Here is a 20,776-nt window from a genome sequence, read left to right on the forward strand (position 1 = left end):
TGTGTGTGTGTGTGTGTGTGTGTGTGTGTGTGTGTGTGTGTGTGTGTGTGTGTGTGTGTGTCTCTGAAGACCCCAATCCCCCTGAGTTTAAGACCCGTGCAAAAGCCAGCTGGATCTAATCCTCATGCTCTGCTCCCAATATCACACTTTGGCAAATCATTCACAGACCAGGCAGGGCCAATAAGCATCTGTAAATATGTAACAGAAATACTGATCTAGGACCCCGTGTTCAGATCTACAACAACTTACAATGGCTTAAGCATCACTCCAGTCTCACATCAACATTCTTCAGGGACCATGATGGTGTTTTCGCCTGTTTCAGCCCACAGTCTACAAATCCGGTATACTTAACATTACTGCTGGCCATTTTCCAAAGCAAACCGTGGGCTTTTAGATTGATTAATGCATTTTCTACCTCGCAGGCAGCTTCTGGTTTTCATTCATTTCAGCATGATATGAAAATGCCCCTGCATAGATTTGAGCAGTCTTTTTTTTTCTCATTCTTTTGTTTTTTCCCTTCTGTTATCATCACACGGTAAAGCAGATGTCTCTACAAGTTGATGTTTACACTTTACCGATAAGAACTGAGACTAATGGCTGCCTGGCAGGAAGGTAGATAAAAAATTCTTTAATCAATTCAAAAAACCTACGCTATGCTTTGGAAAATGGCAGTAATGTGTGAATGTTTTGTAGAAAATACACTAAAAACAGCATTAAGGTACTTTCAGAGACTTGATAAACAAAAACCAAGCTTTATAGTTATTGACAGCATGGCAAAGACCACGGGCAAAGTGCAACATTCACTGCAGCCCCAGAGGATAAGGACATCTCACCTGTTTAGAAGTATACAATAATAATGCTTAAAACTTACTTTTTATAGTATAAAACATTGTATTCAGACATACATTCAGAAAAATGTTCTAAAACGTTTATACTCTGCATCCATCTTAAAAAGTTACGTTGGCCAAATATTGGGAAAGTAATTCCCAGTAATGTCTACTCATCGCAGAACATACATATTTCATTATTTGTACTCATTCAAGAGTGAAATATTATATTGAAATACATGGATGATTTATGCAGGTAAAAGACACTGTGCTGATTAACGCCTTTAGAAACTATACAAACAATGATTTGGGTGTGGTTTGTATGTGTGTGAGTGAGCACGAGGAGTGAGGAAAAAGGGGGTTGGCAACCAAATAAAGTGCTTTAGTCATTCATGTGAGTAGCTGGGTCCATGCAGCAGCATCTTCAGTCTGCTGCTAAATGAATACATTTTGGAGAGCCTTGTCCCGAATCGGACTCAAATGTTCCGTCTCCATTATTTTTAGCACGTTGACGTTGCACCCCGCTCTGCAACCCTCCCTGTTCACCACAGTATCATCAAATCCCTGTCTCCTTTCTGATCCAGTCTCTCAGCTTTATGACGCGCGTGTAGACACCGGGCTTGTTACGACGAGCACAGCCTTCACCCCAACTCACGATGCCGGCCTGGAACCACTTCCCACTCTCCTCGAAACACGCCAGGGGGCCTCCGGAATCACCCTGGTGAGGACAGTCGAGGGAGAATGGTTATTAAACTGGGTTTGGATGCGAGATACAGGATAATTATATTGGTGTGAAAATCTATCTATATCAGACCTTTGGCTGGAGAACATGTCACACGGTCTTACCTGGCATGCGTCAACTCCTCCAGCCAAGAATCCACTGCAGAGCATCCTGGAGGTGACTTGGCCCTCAGTGACTATGTTACACACCGTGTCGTTGATGATTTTCACCGATGCCTTCTGCAGCAGCTGTGCCGCTCGACCTGCAAGAGCAGGACAAAGGGGTCAGAGCTCTGTCACGTGACCTCTGTGTTCGTCACTAACATCAAAGGTGTTAATGGGCTGGATTAGTGTTAGCTAATGAAGGTTTAAGAGGCTTCCCAAGAGAGCCGACGTCTGTCTTGATATATGGATATGGAAGAAGGCTTAATGGAATAGAGCAGATTAGAAAAAGATGAGAGAAAAGGGAGGGAGGGTTGAGCGGAAGAGAAGTATGTCATGATGGGAGAGATAAAGAAATGGGAGGGACATTAAAGGAAAGGAAGAAGGCAGGATGAAATGAGAAAGATGAAGGGAAGAAGAAGGAAGCAGGCAGGGAAAGCAGATGAAGGACAGAGATGAATAGCTAATTGTGAGAAGGATGGGGGAGGAGCGGGATGTCTTAATTTTGATGTGAGCCGAATATGCAAAAAGGAAAAACACAATTGTAGAGTGGGTCACCCATGATTGAGGAATAGCAGCATAAATATTCAAAATGAGCATAATAATCAGTTACAGTGAAAAACAAAAAAATGACTACAGCTCTAAACAGAATCAGCAATTCCTGCATAATACCTCCTTCTCGGAGCGCGCCCCAGCCTGTGACCCAGCAGGACATGCCTGCAGGGAAGACGTGGGAGGACGAGGGTAGGCAGATGGGTTGGATGGTGTTGGTGAACTCTAGCGGCTCGCTGAGCTCCAGCAGTGCAATGTCATAGTCAAAGGTCATCTGGTTGTAATCCGGGTGGGAGATGATCCTCTTCAATGGGCGGCGCTGTACGCCACCCTGCTTGTACTGATCCTGCATGCCACTGTAGGTTTGCCAGTTGGATGGAACATGGTTCCTATGGTAGCATGTGGAGCATCATGGGGCAAAGGTTAGGTTTCTGTACACACATGAGCCAGGTCGGGTGGGTACAATATCATAAACATGGGCAATCTAACACAATCCAACAAAAAAGCCTTGCTACATATGCCACTGAAAGTTTACAGCTTTTGTCAGCTCAACAAAAATACAATTCAATATAATATCACCACACAACACATCCTCTCTAACAGCCCCTATAAAAACCCAACATAAGCTTCAAAGGTGGTATGTGACACATTACTGCATTGATTGCATTCAATTTTCACGATACTGTCGCCATCCCTGTACAAAAACGTGCAAATTCAGATACTACTCACGATGATGTGTGACTGTAAAGAAAGCCTTTGCAGTGGCTTGTATGAATAATCTGGAAAGTGCTTACAAGTTAAATAACAGCACTCTGTATAGCAAATATCAACACCAACAGTGCATCTGAAAAAAATGAACACATTCCCTGCTCAACAACCGTTGAGGCGGCACAGGTCTAACAACATGGTTAGTGCTCCACCTACAGGCCACTCTGATGACTACAGCTCCATGCTTTCATGGATGAGATGTAAAATCCCCCCCCCCCCAAGGTTTTTCTGAATTAACTGCATCATCAGGGGCTAATTTTCAGACTTTGCAATTTGTTTATAAATGGCCCTCTGTTGTGCACAGTTTTACTTTTTCCAGCAGAATGCATGTGAGAATATTGCATAATGAGATCTAATAAAACGGTAAATTATGTGACGAATAATAAACTATAAGGGAAAAAAATAACACTGTACACACCAAAATATATAAGAGGGGATGCGTTTCGTTTCATATACAGTACAGTCCTGCTCTGTACATGTGGATGAGTGCTATAGATGTTTAAGCAGTGACTCACGCTGGGTTGCTGGTGACAAAGCAGTGGGAAGCCGAAAGGAGCCACCTCTCAGATATGATCGACGCACCACAAACATGGCCATTGGTCAGGAAGTGAAGGCTGACCTGCCAGGGCCACTCCCCCAGCTCAGCGTTCTGCCCTCCTACGATGCGGTTCAGCTTATAGGGCCTGGTGCCACAATCTGACATTTAACAGAGAAAATAATGAGAGGAGGGCAACCAGATGGTTGAGTGCAAAATACTAAGAGAGACTGGCATTAATGATCATACAGAAGAAAATCTGAAAATTAGATTAAGTTGACTTGAAGCCATCATGATGCCGGCCTTGGCTGCGTAGACTACTTTGAGTCTGTGGAATCCTAATGAGGCACACTGGCATATTAGGTGATCAAAAAAAAAAGAAAAAGAAAAAGAAAAAACAGACACACCCCGAGGCTTAAATGAAGGAAAAAACAAAAAACTTCAGAGATGACAAGAGCTGCTTTCAAAGAAGAATTAAATAAATAAAGCAGTCAAGGCCTGGGGCTCTTTTCTAACAGACAGCCCAGCGCGCAGCTCAACCAGCTCTTCTATAATCTATTTGAATGACACTGAAGAGATTAGATCCACTTTCAGCTGTTTTAAAAAATGTAAAAGCTGAATTTTGTTAGGGGGGAAGAAAACATTTCTTACCACAGCCGGCCTCGTCTGAGTTATCAGAGCAGTCGTCGATGCGGTCGCATTCGGCATTCACCTTGTTGACACACTCGTTGTTCTTACACTTGAAGCTGAAGTCAGAGCAGATACCTGGAGCTACAGTGGGGTGGAGACAGGTCCCAAAATCAAAACACATAGTGTATTTCAATCAAAGCCTTAGAGCATTGCTAAGTTCAACCAGTAAAATACTATGCAATCAGCGAGGCTTCAAAGTGAGGACTTGAATGCACAATGCATAGTGATTGAGGAGCAGACTGCATTGATTGGGGGTATTGATTGGGGTTGAGGTCTAATATCCCTCTTTATTCACAGAAGTGAAAATCAAAAGGAAATGCAAGTGTGCCCTCTGTGTGAGTGAAAGGGAAATTGATAAAGAGTGAAGTGAAGAGTGGGAGGGAATGAGAGAAAGAGTTGAAAGAATGCAGACAGTGAAAAACACTTTTCATTAAGAATGAAGTTTTCAGTGCAGCATCTTTGTAAAACCTGAAACATCACTGTGCTGTGGATGAAGGTTAATTGCTTAATGGGTTGTGTAACATGCTTATAAATCACTCTGGTGAGGAATTGTTTTTCCTTTTTCTTTTTTTTAATGCATGACCGACTGGGAGGAGAGAAAGCGCTGCCACTTACAGGTTTTACAAGAGGCCTCGTCGCTTCCATCTTCACAGTCCTTCTTGCCGTCACACACAACATCCTGAGGCATACAATCCCCATCACTGCAGCGCCACTCATTCTCCTCACAACCTGCAGGCAATGAAACACAGTGATGAGGAAGTTACAACAGAATAAGGATGAAAACTTGAATAAGGAGAAGACAAGCCAATAAGTTTCAGAAGGACATTAGCGGCGCAGCCGCGGTGGACAGTAGCATCTGTCTCCACTCCTCTTGCGCGTGTTACACATGATTAAGCGGCTGCTGAGCAAATTAGACTAGGCTTCAAACAAACTCCATTACTGCTAAAATAATGACTGCATGCAGCCCAGGAGTCAGTGACCAGAGCATTAGCAGTGATGTGCCTTTAATGTTAGCACAATTAGCGTAGCGTTAGATAGGGTTTGTGCCCCCTAAAGAGCGGTTTTAAGATGGCAACACTCACTGCATTGTTTCTCATCGCTCCAGTCTCCGCAGTCATTGACGCGATCACACACCCAGAGTTTTGGTTTGCACAGGCCATTGGCACAAGAAAACTGGTCCTTCTCGCACTCTGGGGGAATAGAAAAGCCACGTGTTAAACAATGCAACTGAGGAAGGTGTACATGTGAGCGGTCTGAAAAGGGAATGTTCACCAACACAAATCGCTGGATATATTGTATAAGTATGCCATCAGCAGGTTAAAAGATAAGCGAAAGGCAATGGCTGGAGCCTTAAAGAAAGTATTGATGAGAAGATTGATATCACTCTTGCATCTGCAGGATAGATATGAGGCTAAAACAAACAGCCACTTAGCTTAGACACAGCAAGCCTGGCTGTGTCCGAACAAAATCTGCCTTCCAGCACTTCTAAAGCTCACTAATTAACGTGTTGCATATGTTGTGGTTAATAGGGTTTTTATGTGCGAGACTATTTCTTGGATGTCCGCAGTAAGTAACTTTCTAGAGCCTGGCAACCTCACAATGAAGATAAGACTCCAGGAAATCAGTGCTCCAGGCCAACAAATAGTCTCGTACATTACCGCCCATAAAAGCACCACTCTTCGGTTTTACTCTGAGAGCTAGGCTAGCCATTTTCCCATTTCCAGCGCTCAAGCTAAACTTACTGGCTTGTGACTGTAGCCTTATATTTAACAGGCAGTTATGAGAGTGGTATCGATCTTCACATCCACCTCTTGGCAAGAAGGCAAGTAAGAGTATTTGCCAGAGAGTCAAACAATTCTTTAAAAGGAGCAGAGAGGAGGATATTGGACATAGGATAAGAAACGAGGAGTGGAGGAAAGACAGAAAAAGTGAGATTGGGTCAAGGGGGAACTTACGGCACTTCATCTCGTCGCTCATATCGCCACAGTCGTTCCAGCCATCACACTTCAGATCATTCCCGATGCAGATGCCAGAGGCACAGGCGAACATGTTGGGGCAAGCTGTTTAAAAAACAGAGAAGTCAGGGAGGGAGCAGTGGAAAAAAAGGAGAGATAGACGATGATGACAAATTGAGTGAGAGGGAGTGACAGTGTATGTTTGCAACATCCATCATGTTGCCAATGCTTGTCCCTGTTGATCAGAGCAATTATAAATCCATTTCGGTCAAACTGGGAGACAGCATAAAGAGCGGAGAGTATTGAAAGTGGAGTGCTCCTGACTGACAGTGGCAAATAAAATGGACCCAATAAACAAGCTCTCTGGTGATTAGTCTAGCTTTTGAGTTTCACTGCCGCAGTTTCTAAGCCTCCATCACTAAACAGCTCTATTTGACTGTCAGTCAGCTACTGTCTCGTAGTCTCTCAGACTACACAGTTGCTCCCCATGTCTCGCTCTGTAATGGCAGGCTATGAGTGTCACTGTCACATCGTAACGTTTCACCCATCTCGCCAAATGTCATGTAAATGTGGGGCGCGAGACGAGACTTTTAACTCACGGTTTGAAGGGTCGTAGGCGCTGTACTCTGCTCTGAAGCCTTTGTCAGTGTAGGACTCATCTGAATGGAAGATCACATCTAGCGTGTTGGTGCTGCTGGTTAGAGCCAAGGAGGACATTTCCCCGCAATACCTGCGACACAGGACCAATGATTAAAGGAAAATTCAGGTTTAGCAGCACTAACAGCAGTTTTTTTTTTGTTGTTGTTCTAGTGGCTATGATGACAGTGTGCTCATGAAAGTAATTGCTGAGAAATGAGTAAAGGGCAACACTGCTACTACAATGGGGCAAGAAACACAAGTAGTCAGACAAGTTTGAAACTTTTAGTTGGGGTGACTGCACAGGAAAACTGTGCAAATATGGCAAGTATAGTGGGACAAAGTTTAACTAGGTCTGCAAATGGTGATGGATGTTTGTAACACACGGTTCAATGTATCATTAGGGTGACAGTCAAAGGAGGTCAAGTCTTACTTTGTACCCATAACCTCCACATAGTCTTTGTGACACACACGGATGTCCACCCCAGGCTCTTTCATGCGGAACATGGTAAACCGGATCCGTACCTTCTTCCCAGCAGGGACCTACAGCACAGAGGAAGAGGTGATTGGTTCATAACAGCCATATTTACATGCAGGTCACTCGTCCACCTACACATGAAGACTTGTATCTGTATTCCATGTAAATGCAAGCAGACAAGCTGCAACACACTCAAATCGGCCGTGGGTGCACACACATACACACCAGCAAACAAAACCAACACACAAAACACTGCAGCTCAGCTAGAGCTGCGGCAGCAACAGCCGTCTGACAGATGAAGATAGAAGAGGTACTGAACAGCTTGGCTTCTATAGTGCTGCCTCAGCAGTCCTCTCATGGCAGCCTGAGGATGGAGGAGGAGGAGGAGGTGGGTAGAGGGGTTTCAGGTGGGGGAGGGGGCTAGTGAGAGGAGCAGTGCTGCAAACCTTGATGGTCCACTTGCAGTCCACGGCAGGAGGATAGAAGCTGGGGTGGAGTGGGGAGGTGAGGACGCCTTTGTCTTGAGAGAGGACGCCACCGCAGGTTTTCGCTGAGAAGAACACGTCAGTAAATAAACAACTGAAATGTCGTAGTTATGATACAGAATGCAGCTGGAAAATGGATGATGTTAAGTGCCATGAATGTCCTATTCACCTTCAGACTTGGGCACGGCCCTATAATTGGCCCTGAAGCCAGGCCTCTGGACAGCACTGTCAGTAATCAAGTTAATCAGCATGATGTTGCCGGATGATACCACCTGTAGAGGGTTGGAGGGGGGCCTCTGGCCACACTTCCTGTGAGAGAAGGATGAGCGATCAAGCAAGATAACACACAAATCTGGTATAACCATAGAGTCAGAAAAAAGGTGTTAACAAAAAATTGCAGTAAACACGACCATAAAGCACCACATGAACGTCCGATGCATTTACTGAATGAGAGGTTTGCTTTCCCTTAGGATGTGCAACACTTGGGGAACTCAAATAAAGCTGTAATGCTTTTCAGTCAGAAGCACTAAAACATCAATTCAGCAAACAAGTTTAAAATGCTTCAAGAAAAAAATAATTTGAAAAGAAATCAATAGATAAGTAGAGAGAGGTAGACAAAGAGATAAATAAGGAGAGATGTGCCAGCACTGGATAGAAATTGCTTAGGCGGAGTTTCAAAGTCAAACATTAGGTACATTAGCAAAAAGTTTCAGCACTGCTGGCGGCAGAGCAATGGAAGTGTGAATGACGCTGCAAGAGCAGCAATACATCTACCTCCAGTAGAATAATGTCATTATAGAGTATTATATTATGGCTCTCATAAACCCCATGTCACCTTGGATAAAGCTGATCGCTCAATAGCTTTATAAAAATTTTATGCATCGCTTGGTAACGCATATTTGTTTGGCAATGGTTTCTGAGTTTGAAATTGCCTGCAGCTACAACTGATGTTGCATTCAGGAGCCTGTAGTTTCAGAATCATAGCCCTCCCCCATAGACACAGTGCAATTACACACAGTGGTGTAGCAGGATTCAGGTTGGCACCCATCACAGATTTGAAAGGAGAGGTCTTTTTGAGCCAACTCAATCTCACTGAGGTCTCAAAAGTTAACAATAAAATGGGACATGTGGCGCTAAAGGCTTCAGGCCCCCCCTCCCCGCAAAAAAAAAAGTTGTAATCACAAATCCAGTGAAAGGAATGAAGTGGAACATGTTTTCCACCCACATCAAAACAGCTTTTACTCCTAAATCCCCCTGCAACATTTCACTCAAATACAAAGTGATTCCTGGTGGTTGTCCTCTGGGAATCATGTAGAACTGCATTTCCCCTCTCTCTGAACATCAAGGCTAAATAAATGAGACAAATGTTGGTTGAGCCCTACCAAACAAGGTTTAAGGCAAAATGAGAAGGTGATTTCTGTCACAATTTGATGTACTGCAGGAGCAATGAGACAATTTACTGGATTTTGTTTAAATAAAATTCCTCTCTGTAGCATGCATTACTGCAAGAAATACTGCAAGTAAATAGTATGATGATCAACATGGTCCATGCATAAAGATTTAAGTAAACGAGCTCCAGTGTGACCCGGCCATTTTCCCAGACCCTCTGAACATTCACAGCCTTTTGACTTACTCTGTAATGGCCTGAGAATCATCTGGACTCAAGGAGTCATAGATGGAGACAAAGTCATCAGAGCAGTCATCCTCGATGTGGAAAAAGGGGAAGCTGACAGATATGACATTGTCCTCTGAAGCTCGGATTTGCCACTGACACCGAGACTTGGGCGGGTAACCTGTGGGGTATCCGGGCGATAATAATTCCTGATCCGTTCCACTTGCCTCCAGACGGAAGAAACACTGGTCTGGGAACAACAACATTTTTCACATCGTACTGTGAGTATGGACATGGGTAACTTGGCAACAGTAGTTTACAGCTTGTAAATTAAAATCTGCTCATCATAATGTTGTTCTGTATCTTACTCTGCTAGTGTTTACCGCTGCAGCTGTTTTTTACAAGATACTGACAGTCAAGATTCTACCTTTTCTTGTTTTCTTTGGAAACTATTTTTAATCGTGCAGAGCAGCGACTTTGTATGACAAATCACTCATTTGATCACCATGTAATCACAAGCTCTTCCATCCTTTATGCCACAGATGTATGCAGAGACAGATTAATGTAAGGACAGTCCAGCTACTATGGTAATGTAATGTAATGTGATGTAATGTAATGTAATGTAGTCTAATCATCCAAAAGCTATCAATTACCGGAGAGTGTCAAAGAAAAGTGTCGGCCCTAGTGACTGACGTGCTCTGGCCTGATACAGGGTTCTCAATCTCTGACTAGAGCAGCACATGTACAGTACCGGCCAGGCCAGCCATTTGTTACAGACTGGCAGGAGGGTGAGCATCTAGCCAGCTGGAAAATTACAACTGCGAGTGATTGAAATGGGACACGCTGTACTCACTTGCTGTGGGGCTCCTGGCCATGCGAGGATCTGTGACTGGAGACAGAGAGCGGGGTTGCAGAGAAACAGGAGGAAAGGTAAGAATAGGTCACTAACATTGGGAGGCTGATAGAATTTGATGCATGAGCCTAAAATATTTGGGTTGCACATTTTCTGTTCCATTTCCCTGCGGTTAAGGGAACTGGTGATGGTGTGTAGCTCTTTCTGCTCCATCTCACCTTGCCCTACAGCAGCAACCCATACATCTCTGTCTAACTATCTGGGACAGCAACATCAAATCAGACCCACAGAAATCATTTTAAAGAGGACCAAAACCACTGAGTCACAGGGCCAGCGCTTGGCTGGTGGCCAGGATGTGGACAAATGCAATGTGAATGCTGAGAAGACAGAAGGAAGAAAAATGGCTGTCTCAAGCCAGGCCAGGGCCCAGCTAATATCATTAGAGGATCCAAACAGCATAAAATGTGCAATCTCAGATGCAGCACAAGCAGAGAGGTCTGGCTTATCTGTTATCATCTTATCAGCACAACTCAGAGCGAGCTCCTATAATACAAATAGAAAGCATACAGAATACCAATGCTGATAGGAGATGACAATGACCTTATTCAGATGTGTATTGACAGTGTTTTATCTTTGCTGATTGTTAAATGTCATAATCTGGAGCCAGCTGTAGCAAACACACAGTTATTCCCATCTTTCTGCCCCTTGGTGCGACCCCCCCCATCTGGCCCCAGCGGTACCTACATGAGGCAGTGATTTCACTGATGTCGATACGTCTGTGGTTCGCCGTACGCTGCTGCGACTTAATGCCCTTCTCCAGTGTCTCCAGCACCCGCTCCTCTGAGAACTCGGGCACAATCTCGAGGTCTTCGACTGGAACATCAAACTGGGACCAATAGTAGGCTATCACACCCTCACTGGTGCGAGCAGAAATGAGAGCGAGAGTCAGATGAGGAATTCAGTATCAACTTCAATATTCAAACAAAGCAAAGTGGAAACTGGCTGATTTGGATTACTTAAATCAGGATCAGAATTCCTGTATTGATCCCCGAGGGTCGCCTGTTTTTGTTGCAGGTGATTTTAAATTACAAAAGCTAGATTTAACAGCAGTGGCGTGCTTTGTCCGAGTCCACCTTCTTGCAGGCTGTCAACCACTGCAATTTACTGCTACTGTTAGTGCAGAACTTTACAGTTCACTGCAGCGCAATGCCACACACACATAACAGGGTGTGGTCACAAGTCAACAGACTTTTAACTTTTTGGGTAATTCATTAAGAGATGCAACAGACTTGAGACTTTGAAGCCACAGAGGCCAGGTCAGTTCCTTCATGCAATATTTAGTTTCTTTGTTAAACAATCTGTTCAGCAGTATAAAAAAATTAGTGGTGCTCAAGATCTCAGCGGTACCTGAAAGCGGTGACCACAGATTTGGTGTAGTATTGTGCGAGGAATGGATCTGTCTTGTAGTTTTCCCCCAGCTGTGCAGAGAAAAAAAAAATTACTGAAACGAACATGAACAAGAGTTCTGCTTGTCTGCCTAAAGACAAAGTACAAATTAGTGTGTTAACATAAAAACTGTCTCTCTATTACAATGGGATTCTCAATTAACTGTCTTGCCTTCAGCTGCACCGAGCTACGAACTGTATCACACAAGGCTGCACTTGTATTTGCGGTCTTAAATGCAGGTCACTTTCATATTTTATGCATGCACAGTGTTATCTAACTTCAGAGCAAGTGCTTGTTGTGAAATGGTAACACCAACAAAGGAACAGACCCAGCTGCAGAGGATGTATGGTTAATGATAAAAGCAGAAAATGACATGGTGGGAGAGGAAAATGACTGCTTACAGGACAAAGTGGTCAATTATCATAAAATAAAATATCAAGACCGGTTATAAAAATGGCCATTTGTAAAGTTTAAGTCAGCAACATCAAATATGAACCCATTGCCATTTTACTAAGCCCATCTCAGGGACAGGGAGGAGATAAAATAAAGTTAGGCGATTTTAAACGACTCCAAAGGCAGGTGGGGCTTGAGTGGAGTAAAACTGGTTAAACATGATGCCTCTATCTCCATCTAGCCCAGCATTGTTGACTTTACTCCACAAGTTGTACCTGATGTGTAAACACAAACCTAGTTCTGACCCTACTCTGTAAAAGAGGTCCCTTTTCCTGTATGCAAGTGCAAGCCTAGTACATCATGAAGCTCACAACCCCAATCCTCTAGTCAAGTATTATTCCAGTAAACCACTTCCACTCCAAACCTTACCTCACACCCTCACTTCTGTAGTCTTTCACTGAGAAAGTGTGCACTTGATGGCATTTGAGCAAGGCTTTTTTTTTCTTTCTTTTTTTTGCTTACAACACACTGCTAAGTGGTTCTACAAACATCTCCAATAATAGGAGATGCTGTTGAGGGAATTACTAAGGGAATATACAGTGTTTTAGTCCACCCACGCAAATGTGCCTTTAGCAGTTTCTGTGCATTTATAAAAAAGCATCTCCACGCTGCCAAACAATATACATAACTAATCCTTAGTGAGAGAAGAGAACCGAGTGTAATACTCTGCCCAGAATAGTTCACAGTAAACAATGTAGATAGAAAAGGAACAAAAACAGGAGTCATCTTCTTTGGGTGTCACACTCACAGTTGCCTCCAGGTTGGCTGCCAAATCCTTGAATTCCTTGCTCTCAGTATTCTCCAGCTTCTGGTTATACTTTTCGCCAACCAACTTCATATGTCCACTGAAGACCTGCGTTGATGGACTGAGCTGCTTACTGATGGTGGCCTTTGAATCAGCATCTTTAACTTGGAGGAGAGAGACGGATCAGAGCTAAGTGTTTGATCAACAAAATGCTATAAGATAGCTGCCTTTGATGAAAGAGGAGACTTGGGGTTTTAAACAGGCCTTGAAGCACTATTTTAAAGTTGTACGGCGTGATCTCATCCCGAGAAGACAGTTTGGCTCTCAGAGCAATTAAAACAGCCAGTTGAATCAAGAGGCTGTTTATCAAGACTTCAGAGGCCTTTTTATCAGATGTATGTGTAAATGACAAGGAAGCTGTGCCATGGACTCTGTGACATTTTTCTCCTTTGCATTATTAAAGGAGAAAGTCAGAGCTGTCAAATAGGCTAACACTAATGGGAAATTACAAAGTCCAAACAAGCCACTCTTACACTCTAATATCAAAGAGTTGTGCCTTAACAGAAAGTGGAAATGATCCACTTTACAGCTTCTGATGTTATGCCTCTCTTGGCAGTAACGGACTGGAATGTAAATACTCACACGTTCTCATTTAATTCTATCAAGAATAACCTTGATTTATGTGCAAAAATGTCTGGAGAATGGTCCAACATCTCATGATTTTCTTCATCTTTCATTTACCCAAACATATGAAAGCACAGCACCAGACTTCAAGTCACTACCCAGGGTGATAAAGTGGAGGGAAGTTTTCAACTATACTTACAGACAAACAGCCAAATGAGGAATGCTGCAACAGCCGCAACGAGGAGAAGCATCACAAGAACACCAATCAGGACGCTGATCTTCCGCTTTGATGACGCCTTCTCCTTGTTGCTTAAGAAGTCAATCCGCTCATGATGGCCATTACGGCCCTGGTGCAGAAAAAGAGCAAGCATGCAGCATGTTATGCCACGTACTGGATTTAGATAACATTGAGTTTGATTACACTGTGAACAATGGGCAGAGGGATGTTCCGGCAGAGTGAACTGCATTAAGATTTACATCACTTATAGTAGAAAAATCCTTAAAATAGATCCCCAAATTATCCTACAAGGATTGGGTCATCAACAACACTGTTTGACCGGACAAATAACATTTTCTCCTCAGTCCATGCAGAATGAGGAGAGCAATGCAGGGCAGTTTGTCGGTAACCTCTAAAAGATTTGTTTGGTTAGATGCAACCATTAAAGAAGACTGCTTTAAATGGCTGGATAATGTGTCAGCCACATGCCGCTGTCTACTTAGACTACCAGACGAGGGCCTCACTGAGCATTTAAACTGAATTTTGGAATGACGACATGGATGGGATTTTCTAAAACAGCACAACAGTGTTAACGCATTAATCCAATAAAATAAAAGATGAATGCACCATTGTATCATGCCGAGAATCTGATCAATGTCTGGGCTTGTTAAAATTTCCGTAGGGAAACATTTTTGACCTCTTGCCACTACAGGCTAACAAACAAACTCGGGATAATTGAGGAAGACGTGCTGTGGAAGGTCGCACTCCAAGAACAGGTGATTTCTTGTAAAGTGGTGTAAAACAACCAAGAGTATTTTTACTTCTCAGCATCTAAGTGATAAACTGCTAAGCTATGACACTATAATGAAAAAAAATAAAATGATGTAAAAACGCCTTAAACTGCTTTCCAAGAGTGACAAGTTCAAACAGGCGACATGCATGCTGTGTGTTTGCAAAACTGGCAAAACCTGTTCAGGAAATGTGACACAGCTCTCACACTCATACCTTCACGTATGTGTGTACACACACACACACACACACACACACACACACACACACACACACACACACACACACACACACACACACACACACACACACACACACACACACACACACACACATATTCAGAAATTGCATAATAAGTGAGGGATACCTTGTAGAGATTATGGGCACTGTGCTTCAGGCTGTGTGTGTCTGTCGATACTGTGTGTGTATCTGTTGTTGAGTTCTCTCAAGTGGGCGGACTGAGAGAAAGGTTTCAGGCCGGTTAGTAATCAACACACAATGAATTCAGTGCCTGTAGCCCATGAGTGAAGAAGCCATTAGGGATGGAGAATCACTTTGGTATTAAATCAATTTGTCAGATGTGCTGCCCCTTAAGATGGGGGCTCAATTACATGAGTCGAGATGATAACTCATGGCAATTAAGGCCTATTCTTACCCAGCTCGGGCTTCCACACATGCTTTCTAATTGGAATCTCTAACAGCAATCATGGCCCAGAATGAGGGGAATCATTAGAGATGGGGTCAGCAAGTGCTCCAGGGTCTCAGTCACCCTGATCACAGCCTAATAAAACCATTACATGCTCTTCATCATATCCCATTCTTCACTCCTAGAAAGAAATACTATCCCATTTTTAACTGCGTGTAGCATTTTTTTTGAATACCAGCCCAGAGTTCTGGGCCATTATGAAACAGGAAGCGGTGGGGTCTGTCAACACTGAAAGAGCCACTGATGACTAAAGAAAACAAATGTTTGACAAGAAAGCTGCAAGTTAGGCTTCAAGTTGTGTACTCAAAATTTCTGTTAAACATTAAGAGTGAGGGGTGATTCGGGAGTCAGGTGCTACAGAGTACTTCTAAGTCATCTAACCAGTTTGACAAGTGGGAAACAAGTTACCATTGTTGTCAGGTGTGGTTTTAGAAAAAAACCCTCAAGCGAAGTTGCTACTATGTAATCTGAACACTGGTCCTCATTAACAACAACAATTTATATATATATCAACCCAGATCTGTTGTCAGCAAGCACAGATGGAATGTATTGTAATGTACTTAGCTATACCTCTGAGGCACTGGCACTTAATGCGATTATTTCTGTTTACAGGACTGCATACATTTAGATTTTTCACATAATTCTGTGCATTTGATAGCTGCCTTCATCAGCACATCCACAGCATAGAATAAAATACAAACAGCATAGTCAGAACTAGCATCACCTGGACCATTTTTCAACATTTCTTAACTTTTTCCGAAGGCCGGTTGGGTTCTATGAGCTTCAGTTACTTTCATGTCTCAGCCAGTCAGTCTGTTGGATTCTGACCTCACAGCGCCAACACCACTTGAACCCACAGTTAGTCTCATCTGTGGGTGAACAGCCTATACAGTATGCGATATGCAACCTCTTTGCCTTGCCTGATATTCTGTCTCTGTTAAGTTGACTATACCTATTTTGTATGTGCCTAAGAAAACATGGATGCATGTCACTGACTCTGTAAAATCGTTCAAGCCAAAGGTGCAGTAACAGCTGAAGCCCGAACATTCATATATGTTCATGGAAGACCAACTTCTGTACCATCTTGTTTTCCACTGAACTTAGTACCGCAATTCATTTGTGAATCCGCAGTGTGTCTCTTGGTGCAGCACTTGCTGAACATTTCCCGAGGTTAATGAGTAGCCACATGACGCAGTATCACAGTTTTACAGTGGCATACAACCTATCAGAGCTCAGTCAGACACATGATGGAAAGTTTAAAAGATATGATCAAAACTGATAAAGCAGAACCAGAGAAATCATTTGTTTTGTTCCAGGCATTCTTCTTCCTTGTCAAAAGCTGGCACTGACATCACCCACAACGCAACTGCTGACAGTTCGGTCGGTGTGTTAGCGGCTAATGTAGCTTCAAGTCCCCAGCCTCAAGCAGAGATGAGGAGCGGGCTACAGAGGTCTGGTAACCGCACTTCCTTCTAACTCCGCACCCCCAGAGTTTATTCATTTCAAACTTGCAGTCTTCAGCCCCAACCGACATTGCCTCAAGCGACATCACTTGAGGCAATTCATCAGATTTTTGTGCAGCTCCCTCTGGAGCCACAAAGGGCTTTACACAACTTTTTTCACATATGCAGAAGAACTCCCCAAGACCTGTAAACAGACTTTGATGTGTAAAAATCGGCAGAGTTCTCCTTTAAAAAGCTCTCATACACCGTCTCTGGACTCACCAGCACTGATCTGCCCTGTCCAAACAAACTAGCCTTGAGACAGCAACCAAAAGGGCCAATCAAATACGACAGTCCAATCAATGCAATTTAGGCTTCACTGACCTCATATTTACTTTGAGCGAACAAACACCTACACACATCTCTTACCTGACAGTACCCCTAAGCAGACATTTAGCAGTTAGTCTCTACTGCAGCATCAGCCAGGCGGCTGTGTGAGGAAAAGTGGTGCCTCGTGGCATACTAGCACCTCGCTGGGATGCTCTGATAAAGGGCATTCAAAGGCTGTGTGAAACTAAATTTAACAGAACATGGTTAGGCATCATTAAAGATTGATTTTGTCGCCAGTTTTGTCAGCTGTTCATTTGGATGTATCATTCAGTGGAGTCAATAATAAGAGACATGACATTAACACCACATTCACTTCACTTCCACTGCTTAGTTTCAGCATGGCTGCCCTTGAAATGTGGCTTGAAATGCGAGAGAAGAGCTCTATGGCCTTGCCTGAAGAATTATTTACTTACTCCACTGAGTCACCACATAAACAGAGAATAGACTACATTAATCACAGTATTCACATATGATCCAGTGTCCATGACTGGCCGCGTTGTCTGTGAGTAATCAAATATTAACGAAGAAATACTCATTTGCCAACAGTTTCACTCATACCACTTATGCAACCTCTGCCAAAAAGGCAAAGGTGTGGTATGACAACTTTGCTGCATTAAGTGGATTTTCATTAAAAGTACTGGTAAGCGCTTTAATAGCTGTTTAGATAAATTCAAGTATTAGTTTAGTCAGTTTTTCCAGAGTAATATTCTAAAATAACATATCCACCCAACTCCCGTTGTGTTCTAGAGTCTCTGCCGCTGAGTTTGAGTTATTTACAGTTTATAGTCATCTACTTTATTAGATGTCTGCCACAGACAAGAAAAGCAGAAGCGATTCTACGTTTTCAGCACATTAAAAAGAAACAGATAGTTTCAGACAATAAACTGTGGTGAATTAAGAGAAGATGAGTCAGAAGATTTGAGGTTCCTGACTACACGTATTGTGCAACTGCAAATGAATGTGAAAGACACATGAGCAGATCCATATTTCATTCTTTCACATCTGAACACATCTTAGAGATATGATATATACCATGTACGATGTCATATGTTAAACTTAATACATGACATAAATCACTTTGTGGAAAGCAGTTCACTGAAACGTTCACAATATCAACTGAGTTACTGTTTTGTGAACATAGACTATACGCCTCAGTATAGAGCTAAAGCACTGAGGCCGACTCGTCCACCATCACAACGCTGGATAAACACAATGTATTCATTTGCATGCATTCATGTATAATTTTGTCACCTCGTGCCAATTTGCCACTCATCATTTCACTCGGACACTTTTCCAAACACTAACCTATATCATTTTAGGAAAAAAAGGGGGAAAAGCAGCACCAGTTTTATTTGTTTGTTTGTTTTGTTGTGTCTTCACAGAAGCAGGAGACTCAAGTGTGAACATCCTTAACAATTCACTTGTGTCAAGTACCTTAAAAGTGTGGGCACCCCCTCATGTCTGAGCTGGGAGATAGATACTTTGATAACAAGGTACTGTTTTCTTTTGTAAGTCCTTGTTAATGTCGCATTGTATTAAGCTAGAAAAACAGTTTCTTTTGCCTGAATCCTGTTTCTGTTTGCTCTCATTTTTAGCAGAACACATTCTGGTAGACTGCACAGTGTATTTCCCCAGGGGTTAGGACTGTTTCCATGAAGCTGTCAAATAAAGGTGGCAGAGAGCTGGTGAATTTCAGCAGCACTGACCAAAGCCTTGTAACCATTAATGAGTCCCTTTGCAGAGTGAAGTTCACCTTTGACCGCCTGACACTATTTTCTGCCCACATCCTCTACTGGCATTTTCTTCGTCTCAAACAAGACTGAATTATGTAGTAACAAGAACTGTATGGTGGATATTTACATAATGTATGCATGCTCCAGGAGAACTTGACCTATAGGTTAGGCAAAATAAGCTTTCAGCAGTTTTCACATCTTATCATCACTGAAAACACAAGTCTGCTTAAACACTGCACGACAAAAAGCAATGGTTTATTGTGAATTTAAAACAGCTAAGAGGATGGATGATCTAAAATCACAGTAAATAACTGTGCCAACTTGTTTATGGTCTTAATTGCCTAAAAACAATTATATAACGTGATACTCAGGACATGTTATTCAATGTGTTTTACCAAGATACATGTCCATAGTTGTCGTTGATACAACAACAACGACATCCAGTGGGAATTAAACAAGGATTCTTGAATAGTAGCTCGACAGATGGATCATTAGAAACATAGGAGTGGCTCTAAGAAACAGTTTGAAAGTGAAGCAGCCAACTGAAGTTAATATTTTGAAATTAACTGAAGTACGTTATTCAGCCAAATGTCTTCCATACAGTCGACAAAAACATAATAAAAGCAGTACTGTAACTACCAACTATGAGCAGTGGCACGGTATTTCTGGCTGAGGCCTTGTTTCTGCAACGAGCTCTAGATCACAGTGTATGACATGATGAGTGCTAGGTTGTAAAAATAGCTCACAGACTGTTTCTCCACATATGAAGAAACGCAACATAAAACACAGCAATTACCTTTTAAAAAGGTAAACGTCACTGTGAAATCAACAAATGAAAGTGTGACAATCTGCCTTTTTTCCCTTAATTCATCTGCCTTCACAGAACTGCCTTTGTGACTGAGAAATAACTTTGTTTTGTAAAGAATAAGACACGTAAAAGAGACTTGGAAATGAAGAGTCGAAAAGGGAATAATTGAATAACCCACATGTGGCAGTATAGATGTTAATAAAAAGTCTGTATGACAGCAGACAGGCCCATATGAAAACGCCACAGAGGACTCGTTTTAACACGATCCAAGCGGTCTTCATATAATATTCCATTCAAACATCCACAAGAGAGGGAGAACTCCATCCTAGTATCAGTGCTGATCCTTAGATGAGAGACCCAGAAACATAGTGACGATCACACGCAGAAACGCTGTCAGAGGTCAAAGGTTTCAGGGTGTGATGCGTTTCTGTAGGCCTGATGATGCAAACACACAGCGCTCAGCAGTCGCTCTAAACCCTGAGCAAACCAGCTGGGTGTGCAGTAGCCTAAAACTGTGTCTCTGTGTGTGTGAGAAAACAACTCACATTGTCACTGACAGTGAGGATTACATGAGGAAGTGCAATTGGACCAAACTTACGTCGTATTCATATCTGGCGGAATGCATGTTCCAAAAACGCTCCCGCTGAAGTCCAAAGGACAACTCCTCGATCCCAAGCCGTCACTTGGTTCCTTTTAACACGAGCGTTGCAAAGTCCTGACTTTATTTTAGAAACAGTTTAACAAAATGTGTTTGCAGTCTTAAAAGCTCAATCCAAATGTCACTCCTTCCTCCGTCGTCGCAAACGCTGACACACCTGAAACGGCCTCCTCCTCCTGCTGCTCCTCACACACCTTAGTAGAAACCACGCCCCAAATACCTGCCCCAGCTGCACCGTCACCCTCAGTGGGGAAACCAAGATTCTCACACCGTCCCTCAATGACATGTGAGACCACAATCAGGAATTGCCTTGTGACGTGTAAAGGGTGCGGGGTGAGCACTTTATCCCACCACCTGCTGCTCCTCCGTTTGGGAGACATGAAGCGAGCAGGTGAGAGGAAGCTGTCTGCTTTATTTTCACACCATGTGTTCCCCCTGCTGTCCGTTTGAGGATGCTGCTGCCAAGATCCCTCAAAAGAAAAAAAAAAAAAA

At 42.9% G+C, this 20,776-nt stretch overlaps 1 protein-coding gene across 2 annotated transcripts; it reads right to left on the reverse strand.

Moving 5' to 3' along the window:
- Positions 1-1,149: 1,149 nt before the first annotated feature.
- On the reverse strand, positions 1,150-20,575 carry st14 (ST14 transmembrane serine protease matriptase). Of its 2 annotated transcripts, none has more exons than XM_070965838.1 (19): positions 20,225-20,575; positions 13,741-13,888; positions 12,921-13,075; positions 11,681-11,751; positions 11,018-11,190; positions 10,274-10,309; positions 9,442-9,670; positions 7,978-8,117; positions 7,770-7,873; positions 7,279-7,388; positions 6,809-6,939; positions 6,210-6,314; positions 5,337-5,444; positions 4,870-4,983; positions 4,216-4,335; positions 3,545-3,725; positions 2,382-2,650; positions 1,674-1,810; positions 1,150-1,545 (listed from the first exon to the last, which is right to left on the reverse strand). In XM_070965838.1, exons 1-19 carry the CDS (start codon positions 20,249-20,251, stop codon positions 1,384-1,386), a joined length of 2,520 nt encoding a protein of 839 aa, XP_070821939.1. In that variant the 5' UTR covers positions 20,252-20,575; the 3' UTR covers positions 1,150-1,383. The 2 variants fall into 2 exon arrangements, with proteins under 2 accessions (XP_070821939.1, XP_070821937.1); XM_070965836.1 differs by having other exon boundaries at positions 12,921-13,081.
- Positions 20,576-20,776: the final 201 nt, after the last annotated feature.

The sequence above is a fragment of the Chaetodon trifascialis genome, chromosome 7 (genome assembly GCF_039877785.1).
Source record: "Chaetodon trifascialis isolate fChaTrf1 chromosome 7, fChaTrf1.hap1, whole genome shotgun sequence".
NCBI classification, from domain to species: domain Eukaryota; kingdom Metazoa; phylum Chordata; class Actinopteri; order Chaetodontiformes; family Chaetodontidae; genus Chaetodon; species Chaetodon trifascialis.